This window comes from Phoxinus phoxinus (assembly GCF_949152265.1).
Source record: "Phoxinus phoxinus genome assembly, chromosome: 20".
In the NCBI taxonomy this organism is placed as follows: domain Eukaryota; kingdom Metazoa; phylum Chordata; class Actinopteri; order Cypriniformes; family Leuciscidae; genus Phoxinus; species Phoxinus phoxinus.
The window spans coordinates 27,833,753-27,847,182 of NC_136895.1; the positions used below are offsets into that span (position 1 = coordinate 27,833,753).

The 13,430-nt window shown below is 37.7% G+C and overlaps 1 protein-coding gene across 27 annotated transcripts in view; it reads right to left on the minus strand.

Annotated features, from left to right (window-relative positions):
* Positions 1–13,430, minus strand: part of LOC306987968 (myosin IXB) — a 57,636-nt gene that overhangs the window by 12,816 nt on the left and 31,390 nt on the right. For 22 of the 27 annotated variants that reach the window (XR_013795294.1, XR_013795295.1, XR_013795296.1 and 19 more), the window contains exons 4-23: positions 13,304–13,366; positions 11,689–11,788; positions 11,202–11,302; positions 9,593–9,722; positions 8,290–8,379; positions 8,105–8,221; positions 7,230–7,364; positions 7,037–7,158; positions 6,821–6,962; positions 5,505–5,700; positions 5,145–5,220; positions 4,188–4,280; positions 3,317–3,430; positions 2,261–2,300; positions 1,637–1,753; positions 1,044–1,124; positions 760–870; positions 529–648; positions 280–429; positions 30–187 (exon numbers count right to left, since the gene is read on the minus strand). Coding sequence is in view for 24 of the 27 variants with exons in the window: in XM_079592631.1 (XP_079448757.1) it covers positions 30–187; positions 280–429; positions 529–648; positions 760–870; positions 1,044–1,124; positions 1,637–1,753; positions 2,261–2,300; positions 3,317–3,430; positions 4,188–4,280; positions 5,145–5,220; positions 5,505–5,700; positions 6,821–6,962; positions 7,037–7,158; positions 7,230–7,364; positions 8,105–8,221; positions 8,290–8,379; positions 9,593–9,722; positions 11,202–11,302; positions 11,689–11,788; positions 13,304–13,366 (2,256 nt within the window). In the remaining 3 variants the exon portion in view is untranslated. The remainder of the gene's footprint in view (positions 1–29; positions 188–279; positions 430–528; positions 649–759; positions 871–1,043; positions 1,125–1,636; positions 1,754–2,260; positions 2,301–3,316; positions 3,431–4,187; positions 4,281–5,144; positions 5,221–5,504; positions 5,701–6,820; positions 6,963–7,036; positions 7,159–7,229; positions 7,365–8,104; positions 8,222–8,289; positions 8,380–9,592; positions 9,723–11,201; positions 11,303–11,688; positions 11,789–13,303; positions 13,367–13,430) is intronic. The other 5 variants (XM_079592618.1, XM_079592634.1, XM_079592633.1 and 2 more) reach the window with 3 other exon arrangements.

Genomic DNA, 13,430 nt, shown 5'->3' on the forward strand with positions numbered 1-13,430 from the left:
TTTCATGTTGACTTGTGTGAGGTCTATACCGTTTGCGAGCAGATTGCCCCCTTGCAAGTGCCTGTATCTTTGTGATGGAGGCTCGTGTTTTTCGATATTCAGCTCTTTGTTTGGAACCTCGCCATGCTGTCTGGATCATAACCACGGCTTGGTAGAACTTCTCTTTGCGGAACCTACGCCATGAGCGCTGCAGAAAAGGTCAATCAAATATTAGACATGACTAGATTGCCAAACAAGACAACTGCAAGAATACTACCCAAACACAAGGTTTGGATTTACCTGGATCACGATGGCTGCCTCTCTCATTCTAATAAAGTCCATCCTCTCAATTTTGCCTCTAAACCAGCGCTGCAAGAAAATAATTTTGTGCATGACATCCTTGTGCAGGATGTCCTGAAGCTTTTGCCTTTCAAGCTCTTTGAGATACACCTGTAGAAGTGGAACAATACCAGACATAATAGTTAAGAGTCAATAACTAGAGACATTGTCATTTAAAACTTTTTAGGGAACCCAGAAAAAAAATGTAACCTTGGTTTTTCCAATCTGGCAGGTAGTGTGGTCAAAGCCAAGCTTGTGCAACAGAGATGATATTTCCTCCAGAGACGTAGCGTTCTTTGGCAGCAATACACGAAATTGCTCAGTAAACTCCTGTAATGTAGAAAAGTAGCTTTGCTTTTTCAGACAAACCATGTTACACATTTAGTTTAACTTGTAGGGTTAGGGCTTCTTTCAAATCACTAGGTCAAATCTATGCATTACCTGAAAGGTGTATTTGGCTCCATAACCCGACCGTCTGATGCGCACTGTTTCCAACATGCCTGTGTACCGCAGTTGCTGCACAATGAGCGCCTCATCAAAACACATTTCCCTCTGAATGTGAAATATAAAATAACAGACAAAATAACTTTAGTTAAAAGAGACAGATCTCATATTAAATAATTTCTAAAGACTAATGAGCATAGATGAACATTTTAAATTAAGACCAGGATTGTGTATTGTCAAATTGACAAATTGATTAGTGAACAAGGATGTGTTATTTGCACCTTCTCAGCATTGGAGCGGAGGCATCGAATGAAGAATGGTTCTGCCTTCCCCAGCGTTTCCAGAAGCTTACTTAGAGATGTCTACACGATAGAGAGATTTCACAATATAGAGAGGAAGACCAAAAGAGAACCACACATGAGGCCTTCAGCCTATTACATCCATTGGATAATAATATTCTAAGCATCCTCTGATGCTAGAAATGTAAGACCTTCTTTTTAAAGCTGTTCCAAAACATAGTGAGATTTCTGTTATTCCTTTCGGTCTACTGCCCTACATAAGCAGCTGTTTTTTTATTCTGTCACACCAATAGCACGTGGCATGTTTGTTAGCATCTCGCTAAGCTAACAGCATGTTACACGAAGCATAAAAATACATAGGAAAAATATTATTTGAATTCATATTTGTTTGCTATGTAGACTGAACAGTTGTACTGATCATTTTTCAGCACTGAATGACATATGTTTACGCACAAGCTTGGTGCTTATGATGCATTTCAATGCTACCTCCACTAGGTTTTATAAGAGCATTTGTTTTTAGGCAGAACCACCAAGCTTGGCATGAACAGCCAGGCTAATCTAATATCGTTTTTTACTTGAAACTGGGCGCTGATGCTGGGAGGACGTTTCTTCTTGTGGAGATGAAGCAAAGACTTGGTGGTGCGGTCATGGAGGCCCACTATGAACTTCAGCGAACGAGAGTCCAACAGGCTCTGCTCAAACACACAAAAACAGAAAGTGAATTTCTCTCACACAGAGACTTTCTTTTGCCACATGAGTGCCATGGGAACATGACGGCATGGAAACTCTCATTCCAGACAGAGCCTAAGCTGTAGAGTCTTCAAAACATTTACCCTACACAGCACATGTGACGGAAAGTCATAAACAATCAAATGGTGCTGGAAATGAGAATGTACCAGCTGGGCTGCAAATGCTCACAGGTTAAAGGTGCTGTAAGTGTTTTTTTGAAGGGCCACACACACAAATTGTCTATGCAGGACAAAAGCATTATCAAAGGAGCTCCCTATCTTGTATATAAAGCAGTTTGCAGAGTAGACTATGTTTTTCTGCTTGCATACTGATGTTTTTGATACATTGACGTTACTCTAAGTCTGGCTGAAGTTATCAAACCAGCAGAAATTACTTGACTGTCAAAACAAAACATAGACTTTGTTATTTTAAATATGCACAGTTTGATCAATTCAGAAAGCGATGTATACCTTGGGAATGAGTTGCTTGGTCTTGGTGTTCTTGTTTTTCCTGTAAGGAGGAAGAGGAAGGTTGATGGTTTGTTGAGATAAGAAGTGAATGGATACAACGTGTTAGTAGAGTGAGTCATGCTTATGCTTGTGCGACATGAGTAACACACTTGAGAAGCTCTGATGGAGCATTTGACGAAGAAGAATGTGTAAGATTTGTTTACGCAATGGTGTGGAATATGCCGGGTCCACATTTGAGCCCAATCAGTTGTCTAACATCCCCATTGAAATGAAAGGATTCACAGTGTTCTTGGATGCTAAATCTGGCATGTAGACAGAGGAAGATGCAAGATTTGTTGCAATGGTGTGGGTCCACATTCCAGCACTTGAGTTTGTCAACCATCTCCATTGAAATCCATGGATTCATAGTTTTCTCTATGGTTAAATCTAGCATGTAGACGACATAGCAGCAAAGATCGTTTCAACGGAGATAGGAACGTCACGGGAGGGAGGAATGTTGAACCTAATCTACGGGAGAGGCATTCCCTCTTTAGGGTGGACGACAGCTAGGATGTAAAAGGTTTAGCATTCAAGTGTTCAAGTCGATGTCTGTGGTCTTTGTAAGCAGTGATTCTGCAGCTTTCCACACCTCATAAAACATTACAGACTTAATGGGTGGGTCTCGAGAACCAATAAGCTCATGCAGCATGTTAGCATGTGGATTCCATTCCAAACTAGAGTTAATGAAGATCACACTGCTTTCAGCTCATAAACTCTGCATTCCTCTTAAATACACCGCTAGGGAGCCATCTAAAAAAATAATTGAAATACTTGTTAGATGGGTATTAATAGAGCAGGGTTAAAGGGTGGTTTGAGTTACGCAGTAAATCTCTAGGTTAGCTGACAAGTAATGCTGCAGATTTGGGAAAGTTTGGGAGCAGGGGCTGTTTTGCGAAGATTTCTCACAACTAAGCTTAGCAGAGAGCCAAAAGCATTGGCTTCAATGCCAAGGCATGAAGGGTCGGCAAGGTGGACCCATCCATTCCATGCCAGAGAGGAGTCAGTGGTCAAACTCACTGGAGGACGTGACGCGGGAACCGTAGACGACCCCAGGACTGAAGCAGCTTACGTGGATCTTCCCCATCCAACTGCAAGTCCTTAATGGAGTTGATGATTTGGGCATGCATGTCCCTGATTCAGCCCGGTGGAAAGGTGTGAGAGTGGGGGGAGGAGACAGAGGGAGTAGGTAAGATTGGCGGGGAAAGGTAAGTACAGGAACCCAACACCAATGTTGTTAACAGACTTCAGGGAAAGCAAACGCCCTCCACCACACACAAAAAAAAAGGAACCCATAATGTGGACATGAACAAACGCAGGCAAGTGTGTTAAATTTGAAATTAAAAGACCCTTAATTTGGTGAACTGTCCCTTTAAGCTTCAGTGGTGATTCCATGCTGTTGTTACTCTGGTTTTGACCTGACGGGGTGTTAAATGGGGGTCGGCACCCCATTCAGCGAAGGCCTGGATTCATGCACTGGTTCACTTACCCCACGGATCAGAACAACAGGAGGTCAAACAGGTAGGATTGGCACTGGGGGCTGGGGACGCACTTCTAACAGCTCTTCCACAAACCAGGATGTGAACCCGCTTCTATAAAGGGCATTTTATTGTTTCCTTCCCACTTTGGAGCACTTAGAGGTAATAAACCTCACTAGGTCCCAACAGGGATTTATGAGAGTATGCTGTGGATTGCGCATTGCTTTGAACAAACCAGGTTAAATACAAACTCTGGCTTGGCCTTTGCTCACGTAGATAAAGAACAGCTTGCATAGTTAGTTTCTGGATTCTGCGAATGTGGTATTTGAGTTTGCTCACAATACCGGAAACCCAGCCTTCCCAAGCCGCCAAACTCTCCGTCTGACCTCAATGTTCTGCTTAAGTCCACTTACTTCTTACTCTCATAACTAGAAAAGATGTCCTCAAAAGCCTCTAGAGGGCGCTCCTCTGAATGATCAAAGGAGAAATCAAGCATAGGAGCATGGCTGTAGAAAATAAACACCACACACACAGTCACTCGAGGGCCGACGCCACCAGCAGGTGCCGATCTATGACCAGCTTTGTTGCCCATACGGGTTAAACTTTAGTGAAACTGATCACAGGTCAGTAACTGAGGGGAAACCCTTGACATACACCAGAGGAAAAGACCAGGGACATTGCAGGGATATACTTGATAATTCTCACAAAATATCTGTTAAGAACATGTTATATTTCATCCAAAAAGAAAAAGTAAGGGATTTGCATTTTGCATAAATTATACAGACGTGATCACCATTATTGTGGTCATGACATTTTAATGAAAAGTAAAATGTGAACTTTTTTAATGAAAAGTAACGCGTCCCACCCAACTTTCATTGGTGTCAATTAAAATAACATTAAATTGTCTGTCATTTACGGTGATTAGCATGAAATAATTGATACAGTGGTATTTAAATATATAAAATCTTTAAAGTGTAGTGTCGATTGTGTTTTTTTTTTTTTGTAAAATGAAAAGCTTTCAAATTATTTCTTCATGCAAAATATAATGTCCTATTTTTGTTCTTTTGATTTTGAGATGAAATATGAACTGGACGTGTTTTTGTGACATTCACGCAATATATACTGTGTTATATTGTGTAGTTGCATTAATACTCAAGACCAAAAAAATAGGACGAAGTGTATGAGATTACAGTGAGAATCGGCCTGCAATGTGCCTTTGTGGAGAGACCGTGGTCACATGATCACCTGCCGCACAAAGGCAACGAAAGGACAGGAAGAGATCAAGTTCCTCACAATACCCCCCCCCCCCTCCCCCCTCCCCCCTCCCCCCCTCTCTCTTTTAGTCACACCAGCCTGAGTCCAAAGCTTACCGATACATCCTCTCAATGGGCACGTTGGATCTCTGCAGCTCTCCTAGAGGAACTCTGGAGTTTGGTCTGACCACACCTGTACACATTCACACACACACACACACAGACAAACACAAACAGAGTTGACGACGTTATTTCAACATGCGACGAGACACCCCACCCAAAATGTCTTGCAAACATCCTTACTCATTTATTTGTATTATCCCTTCCTAGTTTAATCATTCCGAAATCCTTCTAAATATGACTGTTTGCGTCACCAGGCAGCTTTCTCACATGCAGGCTATAAATAACCTTCTTAGACCCTGAGAATCCAAAGTTTGGGGCTAATCTGAAACTAATCCATAATGCTTTGTGGGTTACCCGCAGTTTTGGCTGCCCAGCGGCGTCCGGCCTCGTTGAAGGCGGCCAGTGCGCGGACGCTGGCACGGAGGATCCCCCATCGGAACATGGCCACCGGGTCCATCCCGATCAGCTGCCGGACATACGCTCGGTCACTGCTCCGCAGGAGAGCCACGATATCCGGACGCATGTGATCCGTGTTCTTCTCACGGAAATCCTGTCGCAGACAATATACACGATGAACGTTAGCAGAGTCATTCTATGAAACTGGTGTTAATATTTATTGGTTAAAACAATAATAGATTAAAAGATAATAAAAGCAATTTTATTTTTATTAGCATTTATACATTTATTAATCAATCATTTTACTAGGTGTCATTTTGATAAGACATTTTGTAAATATTAACAATTTTATTTTGTTGCCAGATTTAAAAAAAAAATCAATTAAACTATTAAATGTTAGTATTAATACATATTAATATGAATAAATACTTTGATAAAATGAATACCCCGTTATACTTTAATGACACATAGTACAATTATAAACTGTTAAAGGCATTTTGTATATATTATATACAAATATACACACAATACAGCTTTAACAAATAATAATTTTACTATGTGTCATTAAAGAAAGAAAAAAACAAATTTATATGAATAGTTGTTAAAGTTATAATAGGAAGCATTTTATTATATTTATTCATATCAATATTTAACCAATTAATGAAAATAAATTTGTTTTTAACAGATATTAAATGTCTTTAATGACACACAGCAAAATTAGTAATTGTTAAAGTTGTAATAAAAAGTATTAAAATTTTACTGTGTGTCATTAAAGGCATTTGGTAAAGATCAAGAAAGTATTCTCATTATTATTATTAAATTTTTTTTTTAATTAAATACCAATTATTATATATTCTAATTTTTTTTTTTGATATAGTACACATAGTACAATTATTAATTATTAAAGCCATTATTTGTACATACATTTAGAATAATACATTATACAATATATTTTTTTTATTTATATATAACAACTTTTTTAATTGTTCATGTAATACTTAGTATATTAATACTTTTTATTATATAGTAAAATTAAATGACCATATTTTGATATAGTAAAATTATAACTTGTAAACCATTTTTATTGTGTATACTAATATTTAGTATATTACATTTTTTTAGGCCAAATAATGAAAAAACATTTTTTTATGTTTACAAAATGCCTTTAATGAGACAAAGTAAAAAATATTAATTGTTAAAGGCATTTTGTACATTTGATTTTAACTTTAAATTAATTTCATGCATGATATAGTCTTCTCCTCAGTCGCCGTTACCTTAATCTGGTATTTGACCTTCCCAGCGAAATGGAGGATGACGAAAGCAGGCTCCATCACTGGCGTCGCCACAAAGTATTGGTTCTGCTGGTGCTGCTGTTTGAACTTGGCCAGCAAGGTTTTATCAGTGGCGTGAGGAAAGCTACAAAGAAAAAGAGTTATAAATACACTTTGGCAACGCTGAGCAAATGACCAGCGAGAGATGAATGCTCGTACTTGCTCTCCTCGTCCAGTAAATAGAGGAGTCCAGTGGGCTTCTTGCTGATGAGGTGAATACATCCCACGTTATCGGTGTAGTCGATGTTGTGCCAGGTGATGCCCTCGGACTGATACTCCTCCTGCCGGGGGAGCAAACGCACGTCACACACAGATCGCCACTGGAGGACGAGGCTGCGAAACCCGCACTGACCTGTTCAAGTTTAAAGATGTGCTGGTTGAAGTAATACTGAAGCTGCTCGTTGGCGTAGTTGATGCAGAATTGTTCAAAGCTGTTGGTCTCAAAGTCTTCGAAGCCGAAGATATCAAGCACACCGATAGACAAGCACTGAAAAACAACATGAGACCTTGAATTCAACACTGCGTACGTTTACATGCAACCAAACAATCCGTTAGTAACCGGATTGACGACTCAATGGGACTGAAAAACATCGATCCGATTGAGCTCGATCTGAATAACAAAGGTTTTTACAGAAGGATTTGTTCATATATCATTCATATTCTGATTTATACAACATTTTATACCTAAAAACAGTACTGTGTACTGTTGGATTTTGTATGTGTGAATGGATACAAAATGGATTTTGTATGTGTGATAAAAAGAGATATCCAAAATCCCCTCTGTAAAAACTTTTGACTCTAATATGGTAACAAAATGAAACAAGCATTTTGACTCTGGCTTTATCCCATGTTCAAATCTCTCTTCTGGAAATGTATGCAAATTAGCGCATATTTAATGAGATAATACCTAATTTGCATATTTAAACAAATATTCTAAAAATGTGTAATACAAAAGATATTTGTTTTTAAGATATGTCATTTTTGTTTCCTATTCATCTGGGGTGTCTCCCCTTAAAACTAATAAAGAACCAATGTAGGAGAATGGTTATATCTGGAAACTCTGTATATTTGTGCATGTAAAAAAAACAAAAAAACAATCCCGATATGAAGCTTGTGACATAAACGCGCACATCAACCCGATCACATGTTTAGCGCTCATATACAATACATTCAGATTCATCAATCAGAATGAATTCAGTCAACAGCTGTGCATGTAAAGCATCTCACCGAGACAGACTCCTCCATGTCTTTCTTGTTGAGCAGCGCGTGATTGATCCGCAGGACGATCCAGTCGAACAGGGCGCTGTACAGGGACTTGGCCATGGAGTCCCGCGCCGTGATCGCCTGGAGGAACGACACTGGTTTAGCTAGTGAACATCTGGCAGATGTGTGAGTGTTTGGTGCTCGCGTACCTCGCTGTGGCTGTAGGGCAGAATCAGCTTGTCGTTTACAGTCACCGTTTTCCTCTTGGTCAGAGCCTCCACCAACAGCTCCTCCTTCACCTGCAGACAAACACACACGAGAACGCTTGAGGAACGACACACTACAGAGAGCACGACACACACGTGACCAGATAACCACAGGAATGAAGGAAGAAATTTTTTTCTGTAAAAAATATTTAATAATAATTAATTATAATGGAAAATATTTATGAAATTATGTATAAAATAATAATAGAAAATATTATTAAAAAAATACATAAAATAAAAATAATATTTATATTTAAATAAAAAATAAACAAAAAAATGAATATATTAGTATATATTACTATAGCAATAATGCTATTGTAATGTAAAACATTTATTATTTAATAATCATTATTATTCCAATAATACAATATTATTATTCTTATTCAAACTCTTTTTGTTAATATTTAATTTATTTTATTATTGGAAATATACAAATTTAACTCAATTAATAAATATATTAATACTATAATGATACTATTGTACTGTATACTAATAGAAAACATTATTTATAAAATGATGTATACAAAGCTAAAATAATTTATAAAATATATAAAATATTTACAACAAAAATATAATTTATTAAAATTACAAAAAAAGAAAAAAGGAATGTATTAGTATATATTACTATTGCAATAATATTATTTGTACAATAATACTATTGTACACAATGTATTCATAATTATTATTATATAAAATACTAATTGTTAATGTTATTCATTTTATTATTTGAATTATGAAAATAGATTAAGAACGATTAATATCGCAATCATATATTTATTGAACTGTAAATTTAAAAAAAATTGCACTTATTTTATTGTACAGAGCAACAATAAAAATAAAATGTAATATTTATGGCAGTATAGAGCTTTTATTTGGTGTAAAACCGCGAGGAGACCTTAAAGCGTCTCTTTCGTTGACAACAAATCTATAAACAATTCTCATTACAAATTTGGGAAAGAATCCATGCATTAAATACATGTATATTAAATGCATTTGAAAACACAGCAATTTCTTTTCTCCCTGGATTTACACAATTCACTTTGGTCATACTTCCGGTCAAAACAAAAAAAATCTGCATAAAAAAGGAGAAAGAAAGAAAGAAAGAAAGAAAGAAAGAAAGAAAGAAAGAAAGAAAGAAAGAAAGAAAGAAAGAAAGAAAGAAAGAAAGAAAGAAAGAAAGAAAGAAAGAAAGAAAGAAAGAAAGAAAGAAAGAAAGATAGATTGTACGTTGGAAAAGCACACACACCTTGAGCAGGTCTGAGAGAGTGGACAGCACCTCCGGAGGCCCGACGTCAAGCCCTTCCTCTCTGCCCGACGACTTCTGACTGTACGTCACGTTACCCAGGTACAAGATGGCCGACAGCACCGAGAATATCCTACAAGGAACGCAACAACCAACCAAAGCTCTCAGAGACGAGTCTACAAACACATTTGTTTTTGTTTTTTGGTTGCTCTTAACAATTTTTTGCTTAAAGGATTAGTTCACTTTCAAAAACTTTTTTGCTGATCATTTACCCCATGTCTTCCAAAGTGTCCATGTCTGTCTTTCTTCAGTTGAAAAGAAATTACATTTCTTGAGGAAAACATTCCAGGATTTTTCTCCATATAATGGACTTCAATGGCAACCAACGGTTTGAAGGTCCAAATGACCGTCTCAATCATAGTCTCAATGCAGCTTCAAAGTCTCGACACGATCCCAGTCGAGGAATAAGAGTCTTATCTAGCGAAACCATCGGTCATTTTCTAAATTTTTTTAAATAATTATATACTTTTTAACCACAAATGCCCGTCTTGTACCATCTCTGAGCCACGCATTACGTCATCACGTTGGAAAGATCACGCAAGACGTGTTTACAAAGCGAACGGGCAAAGACTAATACACGTACCAATAATGATATGCACACGTGAGGACGATTTTAAACAATAAACTGACACATTCAACACACAAACACTGGGTCGGTACTTCCGACTACGTCTTGCGTGAGCTTTCCAACATGATGACGTAATACGAGCCGCATCTCAGAGATGGTACAAGACGGGCATTTGTGGTTAAAAAGTATATAATTTCTATTTTTTTAAATGAAAATGACCGATGGTTTCGCTAGATAAGACTCTTATTCCTCGACTGGGATCGTGTCGAGACTTTGAAGCTGCATTGAGACCTATGAGTGAGACTCACATTTGGACCTTCAAACCGTTGGTTGCCATTGAAGTCCATTATGTGGAGAAAAATCCTGGAATGTTTTCCTCAAGAAACGTAATTTCTTTTCGACTGAAGAAAGACAGACATGGACATCTTGGATGACATGGGGGGTGAGTAAATGATAAACTAATCCTTTAATTTCTGTGTATTTTTATTACTATTGTTGAACAGCACTTTGGTCTTTTTAAATGTGCTCAAGAAATAATCCAACTTAAAGGAACCGTATGTAAGATTGTGGCCAAAACTGGTACTGCAATCACTTTTAAATTACTGTAGAGCGGTGTATCCCCCCTGACTCGAGGTTGCCAGATAGGCTGCTATTGTTTTTATCCGACTAGAGTTAGAGCAGACTAGAGCAGAGCTGGCAACCCGGATGCCGAAACACTACTGACTTCGTGATTGGTAGATAGGTGGAGGGTGGCGCTTCAGGCCAAAACACAACATGACAACATCAACATCAGCTGAGGACAGCAACTTCACTTTTAAATGACAATATCCTGGCCGGACTGTTGTCAGTGATATAAGTGTTTGAAATTAACATGATTTCTTAATGTCTACTGACATATCAGGGCCATGTTATGATTAATTGCAATACATTTCTTACATACGGTTCCTTTAAACTCGAGCCTGTCAGGTGTGACGGGAGACTCACTGTGTTTTGGTGGCGGGCAGGAAGCCCACCATCTCCATGGCCTGCTGCAGTCGCTCGAAGTCGTGCCGGAGGTCATCCGCATCTTCGATCGCGAAGTTTTGCTGCAAGTGGAAGAGCAAGTGGATGCTAATGTAGGCTAAGTGGATGCTAATGTGGGCTAAGTGGATGCTAATGTGGGCTAAGTGGATGCTAATGTGGGCTAAGTGGATGCTAATGTGGGCTAAGTGGATGCTAATGTGGGCTAAGTGGATGCTAATGTGGGCTAAGTGGATGCTAATGTGGGCTAAGTGGATGCTAATGTGGGCTAAGTGGATGCTAATGTGGGCTAAGTGGATGCTAATGTGGGCTAAGTGGATGCTAATGTGGGCTAAGTGGATGCTAATGTGGGCTAAGTGGATGCTAATGTGGGCTAAGTGGATGCTAATGTAGGCTAATTGGATGTTGTGTATTTGAACAGCGGTCCTGAGGGACTTTAAATGAGCCTCACCTGTTTGAGGTAGAAGTATTCTTCAGGCTGCAGGAGTTTGAACTCTCGCCGCTCGTCCTCCGACGCGCCCACCAGCAGATAGTAAAACACGTGGTAGTTCCTGCGCGAAGAGGAAACGCCAATGAACAACAGTCAATCCGGCACTTTGAAAAGCTAGTTAGCAACAAGCTGCTAACCAAAGGAAGCTAACGAGACTGAAGCTACTGAAGGAGATGAGAGGACCAATTCATGAACCGTACCGTTCACTGTAGAGAATCACAATGCTACGTGCTACTCCTAGCTTGTTACTGAAAAAGCTGGTTTACTGTACATTATTGTAGAACCAGCTGCTCTATATTAATTTTGAAGGAGATTAAATCTTGTTTTTGGAACCATTCATTTACATGAACTATTTGAATGATTATATGAATATGAATTATTTATACTGATGTAAATTAGTGCTGTCAAACAGATTAAATCGCATCTAACATAAAAGTTAAAAAAAAGAAAAAAAAAGTGTGTATACCGTACATATATACACACAGATTATATATTTACAAACTTTTATGTTAGATGCGATTAATTAATTAGACAAAAAAGGACCCCCCCCCACCAAAAAAAAAAACGTTTTATTTTAATTTGAAGGATGTGATGTTTTAACTAATTTACATTTACCATTTGAATAAATCAATCAATTAATTCACAAACTATAGTACCACTTATGTTGAATTAAATGAAAATACTCATTGAGTTTTTTTTATTACCTCAATTTATGTATTAAAGTGTATCAATATATACAATTTGAAGAAGTTGATATCTTGTTTTTTTTTTGGACCGAATCAATGAATTATTATAACATGGTCATATTAATTTATCATGGATATATTTATTCACAAACATTACATTTCAAGGGAGGTGATATCTTGCTTTTTGGACCAAATCATTTACATTATAAAATCTAATTAATCAATTCATAAAAGACGGTCATATTTAATTATACAGATTTTTATTCAAAACCTGTATTTATTTATTTTAAAAAAAAAAGTGTTAACATATATTTAATTTATTTAAATGTATTCATATTTTACTTATTTATTTATTACATTTGAAAGAGGTGATACCTTGTTTTTGGATCACACTCATTTACACGAACCATTTAAATAATTTTGTTTTATTATAATACAGTTTGTACCCCAAAATATAATACATTTATGTTATTCAATTGATATATTCAATGTATTTATACATTGAATCTGAAAGTGACATCTTGTTTTTGGACCAATTTTTTTCACCTAAACCGTCCGAATGAATGAATGAATGGGTTCACTAAGGGAAAGCCAAAAGCAAGTTAGCTTGTTACTCAGAAAGATATTTTACAATATTTTGGAAACATCTGAGCTTGAAAAATGTTGCCAAGTTTGTAGCGTCACTATTTTTAGCCCTACCAGTGAGTGCAGGGTCTGTTTTTCGAGTTCTGCAACCTGATTATCTTCCACAGCGATCTGATAATAATGAGGTTAGCGCTGCAGAAATGAGTGTGTGAGCGATGGCTCGACAGATACACACACTCCTCTGTGGGAACCATCTGTCTCTAAACCAAGCCTGGTGTGTTTCGTAGTGAACTAGAAGCGTTTACCTCTCGTTCTTCTCTCTGGAGACCAAGCGGGATTTCTCCAGCAGATATTTCTCAACCACAGCCCTGAAACACAACGAGAAACATTACAAACGTCAGATGCCAGCAGCTCTTTGTCATAAATCTGGCC